At 36.7% G+C, this 15642-nt stretch overlaps 1 protein-coding gene across 1 annotated transcript; it reads right to left on the bottom strand.

Moving 5' to 3' along the window:
• Positions 1-6292: 6292 nt before the first annotated feature.
• On the bottom strand, positions 6293-12492 carry LOC135200227 (uncharacterized). Its single transcript, XM_064228665.1, has 6 exons — positions 12287-12492; positions 11741-11820; positions 9553-9732; positions 9019-9127; positions 7995-8689; positions 6293-7608 (listed from the first exon to the last, which is right to left on the bottom strand). The coding sequence occupies exons 3-6, from the start codon at positions 9661-9663 to the stop codon at positions 6808-6810; spliced, it is 1716 nt and encodes a 571-aa protein (XP_064084735.1). The 5' UTR covers positions 9664-9732; positions 11741-11820; positions 12287-12492; the 3' UTR covers positions 6293-6807.
• Positions 12493-15642: the final 3150 nt, after the last annotated feature.

Below are 15642 nucleotides of genomic sequence, written 5' to 3'. Positions count from 1 at the left end.
TTATGGCTAAACTAATGTTGGTGTTAGATTAATTACCGGGGGTTATCTGAGTTATTTGGACTTTGAGTTAACATTCCATTTAATCATTCTGTTAAGAGTCCGAGTTATTCAGTTGACGCTTTGCTTTTAAATAAATGCATATTTTTGTCATTCACGACTCTTGATTTGATGACCTAGACAATGTAGGGGGGAGGTATGTCGATCGAGAGAGAGAGAGAGAGAGCGAGAGAGAGAGCTGTTGGGTATCAGGAGAGAAAGAGAGAGAAAATGTGTTGCCAATTACCAGTTGCCTGCCGCTCTCGGCCATCCTACCTTTTAGAATAACGAGATTGACGATCTCATTATTATATTTTCACTGACAAGTGGATATCCATAATTTCAAAAGTTATTTTTTACCTGGTCATGAATGGCTCGTCGTTTTCGTCAAAATATGTGATTTATTAACGAGTCTATAACCTTCATTGATCAAGTTCAAGTTCAGTATGATTAAATCACTTAATTCAAAGCTCTGGCACTTGAATTTATTGACTTGTATGGTCAAAAGCAAACCGCACTTATTCCTGCATGCATTCAGTTCCGTCACTTTCGCTGGCCATTTGTATTTTGCTGCCCTGGCCCTCCAATATGGAGTTCCCAGCCCCCAATCAACGTTTTTTTTTCTGTCATTCCTGACAATATCCCCGATCTCTGTGCCAATTTTTAGCTTTTTGTGATTTTTGTCGAGGTGATTTGTTAATTCCCCTCTACTATTAGAAAACAAAGACTACTCGGAGAATTTTCTGAAAGATGTTATCTCAGTTTCGTGATGTACAACCCCGCTGCTGAAAACGCCCTCTCAGATTGTACACTTGTAGGCTTGAATGAAAATTATGCATTACAGAGCTCTTAAATTCTAGGTTGATATCTAAATGTGCTAAAGGTTCCTTTCTCAGTGGCATTATCTCTAATAATTCTTCTATTTCTTGCAAATATTCTGCGAACAATGGGTCATCATTTGCCCCTTTCCCAAATTCTGTTCCCACTACATCCCTAGAGCAACCAGGTTCTTGATGGCTCACGCTTTCTTTCTTTTGCTGATCCAATTGTACTCTGTTTTTGGAGATAAGCCTTTTTTTCAAAAGTCTTATCTGCAGAGTTTTCTTCAGTGAAACTTGAGAACGAGGCGAAAAAAGCTCATCATCCTAAGTTTTCAAAGTTCTAGGGTCATGAAGGTAGGCCTTTTATTAAGAGCTTTCTCAAAGGGTGAAACCTTTTACTAATGTCTTCCAAAATTTCACTCTCTTTTGAAGTGATTAAATCAGTGGAACGAGTTACTCTCAATCTTCTGTCATGCTGCAAAGGCTATTCCATCTCGTCTTGCAGTCTAGGATTAGCTTGATCTCTTTCTTTTACAAAATCTGGTCTTTTACAAAATCTTGGAGCTTCTAACTTTTTATTGGAGATTTCTGAAAAGTTTGACATATTCTTCTAACTTTATTATTGCAAAGACGCTGCCTTGAAGTAATGGAACTCCAAGATTATTTTGCAGTTCTGGAAGGAAGATACTAGAAAAAGAACGTTTTAATTCTGCATCTGCATCCTTTTCATTTTCACTTGAATTTTCATTGGGTTGTGACAGTAGATCTATCTTCCAATTCTCCCATTTCATCACTGTCACTGTCATTGTCTTCTACTACTTCTTTAGGTTCTTCATGGATTCCCTTTTCACACTGGTGACTTTCCAATCTCATTTTATACAAAACTGTAGAAATGGCTAGATACATTGCAGCATTGCATGATCTAAACACTGTTGATGCTAAGTAAGATTTCTTTTCCAAACTGTACACTGACTGACGTTCCGTCAGTTATACACTTAGTGTGTGCATGAAAAAATGTGCACATGAGCCCACTCCCATTAACAGTATTGTCTTTTCAGTAATGATGCTGATAAGTCTCATTTGATACTGGTGTAATACCGGTATTATAATGCCGATATTCGTCCCAAATCTGTAGCATTTTATTCTTAATTTAGATGTGGTTTTAAAACCAATGCACACCGAAAATACAGATCTTTGTTTGTTAGTGAAAAGGAGAAGTAGAGTTGGGCAGTTGATCTCTTCTGGGTATAATGTTGAAATATGATGGAGCCCCTCAGATGGTCTTTATAGGAAGGGAGGATGGTGATAAAGCAGACAAAATATATCAAATATATCTATTCATGGACGTCATTTTTTAGTAAATGACCGGCATTGAGAAGTGAATCTGACAATAAAAAAGTAGTTGGAACTTTCATCCAATTACTAGACTGAGGTGTTCTTCATACCTCCCACAGGAGCCCCACACTGTCCAATGAGCAACCGAGAGTAAATGCCAATTTTTGAAACAATTGCGGGAAAGAAATTTCTTCAGATTCTTCAAATCTTTTGGCAGAAAACTTTTCTTCTGTTTGGTGGTCGTTCTGATATATCGTATGTAGGTTTCAATCCTGCTCTGAACGTTACCCCTGCATTAAGTTCTCATTTTGTATTTAATGTTGTTTAGTGACGAGCACATTCAGAAAATGCGAAGAAATCTAGAAGTTTAGAGGGCAGTTTAGTTATTACAGTTACTCTGTAGTTGTTACAGTTTAGTATCTGGCAGAATGATTACCAGTAATATATTATATACATATAAACTTATGACTTACACCCTGGACATACCTCTGTCTCCAGACAGGCCTGTAGGGTCTTTTAAGATCTCCCTGAAATAACTGAAATCCTCTAAGGATGCCATGAGGCCAATGTCAACGGTCATTTTCTCTCAGGTTAAGAAGAGCGTCATCCCCCAGCGACACGCCCCCCTCCCCCCTAAGAGTTCGTTGGTGGTTGATGTCACCTATTCTGGCACCGATTGGCTGGTAGGCCTAAGGAGAAGTGCCAGCCCCAACCATGCCCAGGAAGATAAATATTGGGGTTGTGGGGAACAGAGAAACTGAGAGAAGGACCAAAGAGTCCCCTTGAGGAAGGGCAGAAAGGCGCCGGACGTTTAGAGGGGAACGTGTCTTTCCCTTGCTGCACTTGCCGATTCCCCCCTCAGCCTTTTAACTCAAGTTACGGTAGTTTTAGGTCGATTTTCACTCAGGCCCTTGTGTAAGATATCCAAGAATATAGTTACATAGCTAGGGACCCGCCTGAATGATTTTTGGGTGGACGACCTCTTAAATTGAGAAGTCCACATGGCACTTTTCATGCATGTGAGTAGTACTTTTAGCGTAAATTTCCGCGAATCACTTAATATTTTTGTGTTTCTATGTTTTGTGGCATGGGGAGTCTGATTTTACCTTTCGTTTCTTGATCAAATGCTCTGGAAATAAACTGAGAGCGCTTCTAACATAAATATAAAAAACCATAAAAATTTTTTAAAGCATTTGAATAGCTTTGTAGTGAAACTAAAATTAATACCCTACGAGAATGTATGAATGAATTAGAGCAATTCGTACATGGTGCTGTGCTGTATAGTATTTGTCTCTAGTGGCCACACAGATGTACATGAGTAACTTTTTCTGGTTTGCTAATTTGGTTTTCAAAGGAAACATGTACATGTTATTTTTGTATGTAGATTTCATCATTTCAGTTATTTTGTCCCTCAAGTTTTGTAGATATCTCTTTATGGCATATTTCATATTCAATTAGTTTCATGAACACTTATACACTTTTCGTATTTATTTACTTATTATTTGTTTACTAGCGAGGGGAAGGAGGGCAGTGGAAGGACTTCCTGTTTAAATGCAGCTGCCAGTCATGAACTGGGTCCTTCGTCGCACCACATTTGGTTTTTTTAAGGAAACCAAAATATCAAAATAAATCCCATGATTCAAAATTAGTCTGGGATGCAGGCCAATCAGAATCAGTGAAGTGGAGCACAGTGTCAACCAGTCCTACAGCTTCATTGCACAGAGTAATGTACTTGATAAACATTGTTCTTTGTGAAGTATTTATTAGTACCTTGTACTAATTTTCCTTGACTTTTGGAAGTAAAAATTTTTACTTTAACTTTTGAAAATCCTTTTCCTCTGGAGATGGTAACAAAAAGATAGCCATGTGTGAATACTGGCTCCGGTAGGAATATACCTACAATGTCTAGGGTCTGACCCTGCGCCTTATTTATTGTAATCGCATATGCAAATCAGACTGGAAATTGCCTTCGTGCGTGTCAAAAGGCAGATCACTGTCACTCATGGTATCCAGCGCAGTCCTGGGAATGAACGCCACTTCACCAGTCTTTGCCAGTGATTATTTTTCTTCAATAAAGTGCTCATGCACTGCATCTTGTTTCTTTTCAATTTGAAAGTGTTCACTATGAATTTGCCAACAAATGCATAAAAGAATAATGCAGTTATAAGATGTAAAAATGGTGCCACAACAACAAAATACAGGAGAACCCATGGGTGATGTGACACCAGTCTTACACGACGATACGCTCTTTGGTCTATGAAATGCACGGTATGTCAGCTCTCCTCTCTCTCTCTCTCTCTCTCTCTCTCTCCCTGTCTCCTCTCTCTCTCTCTCTCTCTTCTCTCTCTCTCTCTCTCAACCCCAAGGTCTGCCCACCATGCACGACGGGAACTTCGAGCATTTCGTGACATCACATACAAATTCTTTTAGATGATGCTGATTTTGAATTTATAACAAATATCTTGTGATACTGTATACTAAGTCTCAAAACTTTCTTAGATTGGGAGAATTGAATGAAAATGAGTATATCTGGAGTTGATGCACCAGTGAACTGAAAAAAAACTTGAACAGACTGTAAGGGATTGTAGGCAGGAGAAATTGTGGAGCTGTATTATATTAGAAATTTCCTTATGCCACAGAGTTACAACTTGTAGTACAAAATAGAGATTGGGTACTACTGGTGCAGTATTTTAAGATTTTATTCGTATTTCATGTAGGGGCACACAGTAATTTTTTAATCTTAGATAAACAAAAAACTAAATTTACACCGCATTTGTTGATATTAGAAATTTGGAATAACATTGTTCAAAACACAGCATGAACTTAACATCCCAAATGGAAAAAATAGAATAAAGTGAAGATAAATGTCCACACATTACAGATATGACAAGCTTAAAGTTGTTTGAGGATGGCTGAAATACCAGTAATACTGGTATACAACATGTAAATTACTTTTCTACAACAATCTTCCAGTATCTGACTTTATCTTGTAACTTTGTATTATTTTTCTTTTAACTAGGAAAGATTTATGGACTTCATTCACAGCTCAATAAAGAAAATATGATTATTATCTAATGAAGGTAACCTTATTCTTCTGTGGTTTAGATAGGCTGATGAAAAAGCTAACCTGTGGCCTGTAGGGAACAGGATATTTTTCTATGACTTATCTTGGGGAAAAAATAGCATCTTTGATGCCTGGAAATGTAGTAAGTCTTAGAGAATGCCAAGGCATACAGGTGGACCTGTCACAGATTGATAAGCAGCCTTCAAAGAGGTGGGTCCTGGGTTCCTCCTTACTCTTTTTATAGAGTAGAATCGAGTAGTGGTGACAAAATGTTAGTCAGGACCCATTTTAATGATCATGCAAACTCCTTTAGGACCCACAAAGGGCATTGTAGCCAAGCCTTAGTCGGCTGCTTTGCCACTGACATTGGGGTTTGCAAAATGCTAGGCCTTTTCCAAGACCTGATAATATTCCATGAGTTTTCATTTTAAGTTAGGGTTCAGATGCCTTCCCCACCCTTTCCTGATATGTAAGTTGGTAATCCTTATTTTCCGCTACAAGTTACAGACTTCACTTCAAGACTAACACTCTCTCCCCCATCTTTTTCTCACAAGTCAGTCCAGTTTCATCTTTATTCTTCACGATTGTCTAAATGTCAGCAGCGATACAGAGTGCTGGGTAAGCAGTCATTGGTAGAGACGAGTCAGTGTTCTCCCTTCTCTGAACGACGTCATGTGTCATATAGGTAGACTACTCCCAGAGGTCGACTTTATGCTTGCAACATACTCAACCAGTGGGACTTGTGAAACTACATCTGTTGTGGACAGCTCCATTGTGAGCATGTTGATGCGAGTTTAGGACCATGTGCTCATTATCCGCGACAGGATCTTGATAATTAAACAGCAGATGGGCCCCCTTTTTTGATGAAGGTAATCCATGTGGAAGATAAAGATTTGTATCTTTGTAGGAACAAGTTCGATTTTCTGCCACCCAGTCATACTACTACTGTAAATGATTTGCGATCACCATTCTGCCTATTATGGGAACTACGAAGACAGCACAGGGTAGTCAATTTGGAATAAATAAAAGAGTAGTAGATGTTACCATAACCTTTTATTGTATTACAATATAACTGCATTATAACAATTCTAGGAAACCTCACCCTAATAAAAATATGTAATGTTGAAAAAGTACAGGTACACTGGTAAGCTTTTATTTAATATCTTCCATGAGAAAGAGAACACATATTACCTCAATAGAAGTACATTTTAGATTATGTTACACTGAGGTAAAATTGCCTTAAGTACAGTTGTTAGTTATTTCTTAAACTTTTCTGCATTTATTAACCTCAAAGTAAAGAACCACTGTCTAGATAAATTTTTAAAGGTACTATGTAAATCTTGTACTCTGTAACCTTTTTTTATGAGATATAATGCTACAGATTTTAATGTTCATGTAAGGCACAAGCAAATGTTGTGTAAATCTTCAAACACAATCAATTTATCTACCATACAATATTCAAAACATTGGAAAGTACAGTCCACTTTATAGACATTGGTATATCAGCTTTCAGCTTCAAATATTCATTGAGCTCTCTTATAATTGGACTTTTTATTTATTTGTTGATTTTTCCATTAATCGAGTCTTGAAGTAGTCACTCACAAATCCTTGAAATTTGTCTTTCAGTTGTTTTAATGCTTCGTGTTTCTCCCTCAGTACTAAATTTCTTTTTACAAGCTCCTCCATTTGTGCCTCCATCTGTTTCACGGTTAATTTTCTTTTCAACCTGCATCGCTTGGATGCCTCATTATTCAGTTGTCTGATTCTGTGGTATTTCTGTTCCTCTGTCAGTTCCTCTACAGAACCTCTAGATCTTCTTCTAGCAGAAACATTACTGCTGCTTGCTACATCTACATTTACATTTTTAATGTCAATATCACTTGGGTCAGTCCAAAGCCTGCTCTCTTGGTCAGCAAAACTCTCACTTGATCCCGAGTCGGTGAAGTCTTCATCAGTATAGAGTTCTCTGAATCGCAGTGGTTTCCTTGATGCTCTCCTCTGTCGTTTGACTGGATTTATTACTGGGGTTGTGTCTTCTTGATGCTGCCGTTTCTTTACTGGAGTTTTAGGTACAGCACCAGTAGAGGATGCATTTACAATAAATGTAGTTTTAAAATCGTTTTCGTTATTAAAGGTAGCCGATACAGCTGGGTGTATAGTTACAGGAGTTGATAGGAAATCCTTGGTTAATAGGAATGTGCTTCGCTCTGCTACTTCAGCTGGAAGGCCGACTGGTTCTAGGTCAAGTGTATTAGGCTGGACAACTTGGGGGGCGATACTTGACTGGACAGCATCACTGTTGGGCATCAGGGAGTTGATGTGAATGTTTGAAAAGTCATCATTACATGTATCCTGTAAATAAGGATGAAATAACATTATTAACTGAAACTCAGCAGCTTGTATGAAAAACCTAAATAAATGAAACATATAAAATTCCTTTCAAAATTCGTTGTCAGATTTTAGAGGAATAATGCAACATACTTATCCTACTTTTGGGTAGTTAGCCTTACATATCAAATATAATCCCTCAAATTTCATATTTAAGCTTACTGTATAAGGTTCCTCAAATTTCTCACTCAAATTTTGTTTGAAAGTCCTTATCATATTTCCACTGAAGATGCTAGACAATATTATAATTGGACATTTCTATCAATATTATACATTTTTGTAGGGTATTGCATATATTTATAAATGATCAGCTTACATTAATTTAAAAACCTTTTTTGAAACTATCTTACCTCACAAACAAAGGATGACAGTTCATCATCAAGTAAACCAGACTGTTCCAATGATTCAGAAAGAAGATCGCTATTGAAGTCCTGTTGCCCCAAAAACATATCCAGCTCTGTTGTGCATACATTACTTGACTGAATGAGACTGGATTCAATGGCCTGCTCTTCAGGGAAAAGACTTTCCATTTGTTCCAACAAATTTTGTGGAATACTAAATTCTAGGTCACCTTCACTGATTGAAAGTTGAGGAGGATTGTTGTGAGTGACCAGCATCTCCATCTGAGCAGGTTGGGGACAATCCTCCACTGGAATAAGGGTTTCCTGCATACAGTGATCCAGTTCTGGTATAGGATTTGTGAAAATACCATCATTGTATGTAATGACATCACTTCTAACATTCAGTGTGCTTGCTGACTCTTGGTATTCTTCTAAATTAATTCTTTGTTCCTGCTGATCAGCATGAAGATCTTCTTGAGTACTAGGGCTCAGTGCTTCAAGAAGACCTCGAGAACCTGGACTCATATCAAATAATGTGTAGGCTACACCAGTCGTAGGGGCTTCTACAAGTAGGCTGTCATCATCCTGGTTACAAACAACACCAACACTTGGTTCCATTGCATCTCGAGAGCTCTCAACATTCACGTTGCCTCTGTTATAACTGCTAGTGGGGTTGCCACTGTGAAAGTCGAAGTCCTCAAACTCTGTAAAAGAAGTATTTTGCTCTTTAATGTGTTCATGGTTCATAACCAATGATCATTTTCTTTTTACTTAAGAGAAAAGACAATTTTTAGTCACTACCCAATAAGTTAGTCAGGATGTTTTGGGGGGAAAAACTATCGGCTATTCAAAGGATTAACTCTTGAATACTCTTTGAAAAATATTTTATCAAGTACAGATATACTATTGAAACTTCTTACGGAACGGAAAAAACTAATTGGAGACTCAAGGAATATGTTTAGATGTACTTTTTAAAACACTTAAAATATACAGACTTGAAAAAGTAACTTTAAAATTAATTTGTATTACTTACTTATATCTGGTGTATTCAGATCTGACATGAGATCTGTACCAGTGAGTATCGAATCCATCACCAAAGAAAGTGGATTCTCTTTCAAAACACTGCTTTCTTGAAGATGATTCTGAAAAGAAATAATTTTACGCTTAGCAATTCATAATTACACAATCATGTTTGACATTCATAATGAAACATAGGTCACCTTAGTAAGTAATACCTACTAGTTACCTGTATAATTCTTCGTGTATATCATCTTTATTGCTATTAAAATGTCATCTTAAGAAGGGGCTAATGCATGCAATGATATTGCTTACAATGCAATAATGTTAGGTCTTCCCTTTTCTTGCAGGACACCAGTTATTACATTTTGCAGAAAAGATATAAATACTGAACAATTGATGTCTTAACATTTCATTTATATCCTCGATACATATAATTTTAAGATCATGCTTTAAAAAAAATCCCCTGGCTGTGAGTGGCACTGATTACCAATTTGCAAGTACTGCCCCCCCAAGGTTTTATATTTTTTCCCAAGTTTTTAAAGGTTACCTTCTTGGGAGAGATGTGCCTGCTCCAAGTTCCACTTTGGTTCGTTATGTTTTTCCTTGTCATAGAAAATGTAGGAAGTTCCCCTCTCGTTTCGAGGGTCCCTGTCTTCATTCTGCAACTGCGGGATTTCCCCCTCGGTTGGTTTGTTGCTGATGTGGGTAGCGACGACCATTGTGGAACCTTAAAAGGAAGTAGATGGATCCAGATTAGTATAAAACGTGTACTCGGGAGACTCAACTTACATGAAACCTTTAAAATCCCTGATTTTTACCTCTTTATTCAACTACCTTTACTCAGATTTTACCTCTCAAGGTTGGTATAGCACAAGGGTGCTTGACCTATGTGAAAATAACAGCTTCTGTAATGGGTTATAAACTGCACTCTTAATCATACTCAACAGTGGCACTTAAATTAACATTGCACAACACTGAGCACGCTTCATTGTCATTGCTCTGTCTTGTGCAAAGAAACTTGACTTATAAACCATTTCATCTTTACCAAACTGCTCAGGTCTCCTGTTTCTGACGCCATAATCCTTTCTGTGGTAGTTGTATTTCTTTGGGTTCTTTCAGTATTTGGATGTTGGCTTCAGAAGGCTGGACTTTAAATCTGGCTACAGTATTTTTGAGTAGCAGTTGGTCTTAGGCCTTAGAAATACCAGGCCATAGAAATAACAAGCGTTGGCCGGAGAATGTGAATGTGGGATGCTTTCACACATCCAGTTGGATTTTCTTTTGATTGGAATTAAACTTGCACTGATCACAATGTAGTTTTTTTCCTGTAATTTCCTGTACGTTTAAATTGACAGGTAATCTTTTCTGATACACTGGTATGTCTTAATAATCTATCAGTTTATGAAGTTGCCTTATCAGTGTGTTCATGAAGATTTCTTTATCCAGTTCTGTTTAGACTGTCTTATTCAGCTATGAACTTCATAGATCTTACTCTTCAGTTATGAAGACTGAAGTACGTTTTGTATGGTCAAGCTGAAATGTGTCCCTCGACGTTTGACTGTAAACAACAAGCAGTCGATGGGTAGAAGCAAATGTAGTTAAGTGCGGGCAGGTTTCCAGGTGACTGTTAACCTCCTCCAGCAACTACTTGTGGAGACAGGTTCCTGACGTCACCAATGGATGCCTGCCTCCTGCCGCCACAAGACCTGAAGTCACATACTCATAACTATTAAGACGAACTTTATGGGCAACAAAAAGGAAACATCAACATGGTGTTCATTTTTCCATTTACAAGTCATTTCATTTTTTAGCAATGTAGTACTGGGCCAGCCTGCATGGCTATTGCAAACATGACAAAGTTTAATTACAGTAGTGTAACAGAAGCTCACCAATTGGGGGCTAGTTTCTGCTACTGTCCTATAGCAACTCATTACCCTTAATGCGCTATTATTTACACCTCGTTTCTTTTGGGAAAGAGTTCTAATGTCATTGAACATTTTGGGTTAACATAACTGACGTTGTCGTTTGGCCCATGTACAAAAAATATGGGAATGATCAAACCCAGGAGCTGCAACGATGGCCCAGTATGTACCTCCTACATATAACAACAAATGTGTAAGTGACTCACATATTAAAAACAAAGACTACTTATCCACTATATTAGTTGCACAGCATGCTTATACTTTTAGTAGGAAGTGCAGCAGTCAACAGAAAATGTATCTGTCAAAGACTCCTTAATACATCCCTGGAATTAAGCTCTAATCCCTCATTCCCCCTTTGTTAACTGACACGACTCCTACCATTTTGACACTGACGTCCTGACTGTGTAGCTGAACTCATAAGCAAAGACATCTTTGTCCAGTGACATCTCGTGTTTTTCTTCTGTGTTGGGGTATATTCACCTGAATCGTTTACATGACCTTGTATACGTTTTGTTGAATTACATCGCATGTTGTGAAAATGTGTTCGTTATTGAATGTATCCATTATAATAGTCTTCCTGTTAGCAGGTGGTTGCAGACACTTGCCTATGTCGTGATTAATCCAAGATAGAATATTGACTACCAACGATGGATTTTTAAAATAAATGTTGCATATTGTGTATGTATGTTTGTACGTATGTAGTACTACAATGTGTGGTCGTGCGTTCATTTTAGAATTTTAAAAACACGTATGGTCACATGAATGCGGATCACACTGACTAAAATAAAAAAGGAAAAGAAGGGGGTTACTTACTTGATCACACAAAGAAGGCTTTAAATCAATCTTGAAGGTGTTGGACACTTGGGAGAGGAGGGAAAGCCTCACTGCAGGGCCTGCAATGAAAATAAAAACAAGATTAGCTATAGGGCCCCTCAGGAAAACTGCACAATCTTTGTAAGTTTCTTGAAAGAAATAATAACTTTTCTTTCCTTAAACAGTCGCGAAATAACGACACTAAACCTGGTTAAGATCATCATATCACCCTATGGCAAGATCAACTTTGGATAAGTTTTGATCGTGGATATGCTTTGATCCGTGAAATGAATGCAGTACCCTTAGCCTCCGAAAAAAAAAAATAAAAAAATAAACTTGCTCATATTAATTCTAATGGTAACACCCCCCCCCCCCCACACACACACACACACACTTCCTTGATTACCACGATCTCTCTCTCTCTCTCACACACACACTCAAAGTACACTGGTAGGCAAGCACTTTTGAAATTAATGAGTGAAAATTTTCACTTTTAATAAATTCACGTTATAGAAAGAAAAAACTTATAATTTCATGATTAATTACCTTCCCAGACGTACTAAGTGTACGTTTAGAGCGCTGTATTAGGCGCACAGGTGTTCCGGGAACTACCGGATACTGTCGATATCCCGCTGTTTCAAAACGTATAATCGCAACTTCAGCGTCTACACAAGTTTTTGTAAGGGCTCCCTCTTGCACTTTACGCGTACTACTCGTACGGTTAACACAGCCTAACTGGGGAGCCGCGCTAGAGCTGCTCGTATTTATGCCATTGCATCGAGTGACGTCATTTTCAACCAATCGCGGCTATTGTGGGTGGGACAAAAGGAAGGTGCCAGTGTGCGATGAATCATGCTTCCTTTCATTATAATCTTTTACTAATGAGACTGAAATTTTATAATAATAAACCTCACGTATTAGACGTTATTTTCCCATCGCAAAGTGATATACTAAGCAATGGAATTATCCCCGGTGCCTGTTGTCGGGGAGGTGAAAGGGTCGAAAACTTGATACAGGATTGAACGTGCAAAAGGACTGCCAAGTATGAACACGACATCAATCTTTCTTGGTTATTCTTGTGTATTATAAGATGAAAGTAACAAAATCTGCTTCTCTAGGTAAACTCCAATCACGAATTTACCGATTTATATGAAGAACAGTATTGTTTGCATAATATTAAAATTTAAAAATGACGCAATCATGAATCGAAGTCTAATTTTCCTATTGTTCGTTACAAAGGTATAAACTGATGATGAACATGAATAAAAAATTTGCCAAAGCCTGCCAATAGTAATATTATGATTATGTTGTTTTAAAGAAACAAACAGGAATTCTAAAATAAGTTCAGATAAATAGGAGAGAAGTACATACTTAGAAGTTAATGGCAACGTTTCCAGGAATTCCCTGCGCCGCTCTCAACTGATTGCACCACTTGATGACATCGGTCTCGGTCCCTGAGCCGAACCGAGCGGCGGAGGGGGATACGCAGATCCCGTCAAAAATGTTATGGAAATTTTGGCTACTACTGTTGTTATTACGGGTTACAGTCAATTCTGCTGGGTGGATTTTTACTTCCTTGGATGTGGAAGTAAACAAAGGCGACCTCTTATGACGCAGACATGTACCGTAACAATGCTTGAGACCAGTTTTATGATCGTCTTAGCTTTCTAAAAGTTGCATCTTTCTGGAGGTTCAAATGCTGAAAACATTTTCATGCAGTGCGTTTAGCTCACTTTGCTTTAGTGATTATTGCTTCATACACCTTTATCTAGTAGGAATGCGAGTGACAGTTCAACCTCAACTCTGGAGAGAAGTGTGTATTTCATGCTGTCCATTTAGCTTTTACGCAAAACATACGTACACATACTAAATTGTATATATATACATACTATAAATATATATATATATATATATATATATATATATATGTATATGTATATGTATATATATATATATATGTATATGTATATATATATTATATACATATGTATATATGTATATATATGTATAATATATATATATATAATAGTTATATATATTATCATATATAGTATATATATATAATATATATATATATATATATATATAATACTATATATAGCTTGATGATGAATAATAGTGCCAAGACTAGGAAGAACATTCTTTAATATTACGAGCTTTCGAGGTTTAAAACCTCATCTTCAGGCTGAAAAAATGACAAGGATGAGAAATCACTAAAAATTACATTAAAATGAATTGTCTGATTAAAAGCTTCAGTAAAAACATAAAATAAAACGAACATCACATACAAACTAAAAATTAAAAATTACGAAAATACTAAAACAAAGCGCAAATCATACAAAAACAGAAATAAAAATAAAAATAATATGAAAGGTAAACAAACTACACTCAAAAACAAAATGGCTAACGACCCATTTTGTGTACCTGAGTGTAGTTTGTTTACCTTTCATATTTTCATTTTTATTTCTGTTTTTGTATGATTTGCGCTTTGTTTTAGTTTTTTCGTAATTTTTAATTTTAGTTTGTATGTGATGTTCGTTTTATTTTATGTTTTTACTGAAGCTTTTAATCAGACAATTCATTTTAATGTAATTTTTAGTGATTTCTCATCCTTGTCATTTTTTCAGCCTGAAGATGAGGTTTTAAACCTCGAAAGCTCGTAATATTAAAGAATGTTCTTCCTAGTCTTGGCACTATTATTCATCATCAAGCTAAGATTTTCAAGTAGCCGCCCAATTACTGAGACTATATATATATATATATATATATATATATATATATATATATATATATATATATATATATATAGATACACACACACACACACACTATATATCTATCTCTATATATATATATATATATCTATATATATATATATATATATATATATATATATATATATAATATATATATATAGAGAGAGAGAGAGAGAGAGAGGAGAGAGAGAGAGGGGTAATAGAGTAGTTTGGATGACCACTTAGCGTAGGCTATGATTCTCCTTGTCGGGTTTTCCATAATTAAAAGTGAATATTATGCCTTAAAAAAAACTTGCTTTGTTCAGCAGCTTTCGTCTATTATTATTTATCATTCTCTGTATGTTCACTTTTATTTAATCACTTCTGGCCGAGGACATGAAGGGTGTGATGTGGGAAAAAGTTGTCGTTGCCAAGTCCATAACTCTGGCATCTGAAAATGTCCGAAACAAAATACACATTTGCAGGACAAAACTGTCAACACATAATTGACAGGAACCTAACAATGAGAGATTCTGCAGATATATTTTTATGTTTCAAATTGCGATTGGATACATTTTGATACTGATGAATGCTTACCTTCAAAATGAAGAAGATTCCCAGGGAAGGAAAAAGGCGACTTACTACCATTTCTAGTGTATGACAGTTGTCTTAATTAAGAACACAAAAATGATACACTTCTGGATGGACCACCTTGACATGGTGAGAGGCTCTTGAACAACGGGATTTGTTCCTGGGTTTGAGTCCAAGAGTCCCATATATCATTATATATTTCTTTGGATTATTTTTGTTTTTGTTTTTTTCAAATTTTACTAAAAGTTATTGAACCAGATGAATGGGAAAAGATATCATATCTCGGACTGGGTTTATATCTGAAGCTAAATAGTGGTAACTTTAGTAGGATCTTCAACTGCCCGATAATGTTCGGATGGTGTGATTGTATTCTTGTAATAACCTCGGTTCTAAGAGCAAGCGGGTTTGATGACACTTGGCAAATGTGTTGTGCCGTCCCCTATGGGGTAGGGCTGGGGACATTTAAATGGGAGTCGGTTCTCATTTGTGCCATTGTTGGAGGAATAAACTTCATGAAAATCTAATGGTATCTTTTTAAAGTTTTCAGGTTTCACTTTTTTTCCCTTAAATCTTTAT

The sequence above is a fragment of the Macrobrachium nipponense genome, chromosome 26 (assembly GCF_015104395.2).
Source record: "Macrobrachium nipponense isolate FS-2020 chromosome 26, ASM1510439v2, whole genome shotgun sequence".
Taxonomy (NCBI): Eukaryota; Metazoa; Arthropoda; class Malacostraca; order Decapoda; family Palaemonidae; genus Macrobrachium; species Macrobrachium nipponense.
Note: the sequence above shows the minus strand (reverse complement) of the source record. Positions and strands in the feature narration are given on the sequence as shown.

Excerpts from the sequence above, each read along its gene's own strand:
- LOC135200227 (XM_064228665.1), bottom strand. The coding sequence starts at position 9,663 with ATGAAGACAGGGACCCTCGAAACGAGAGGGGAACTTCCTACATTTTCT. Across the intron at positions 9,128-9,552 it reads GGCACATCTCTCCCAAGAAG|AATCATCTTCAAGAAAGCAG; the intron begins GTAACCTTTAAA and ends ATTTCTTTTCAG. Across the intron at positions 7,609-7,994 it reads TGTCATCCTTTGTTTGTGAG|GATACATGTAATGATGACTT; the intron begins GTAAGATAGTTT and ends CCTTATTTACAG.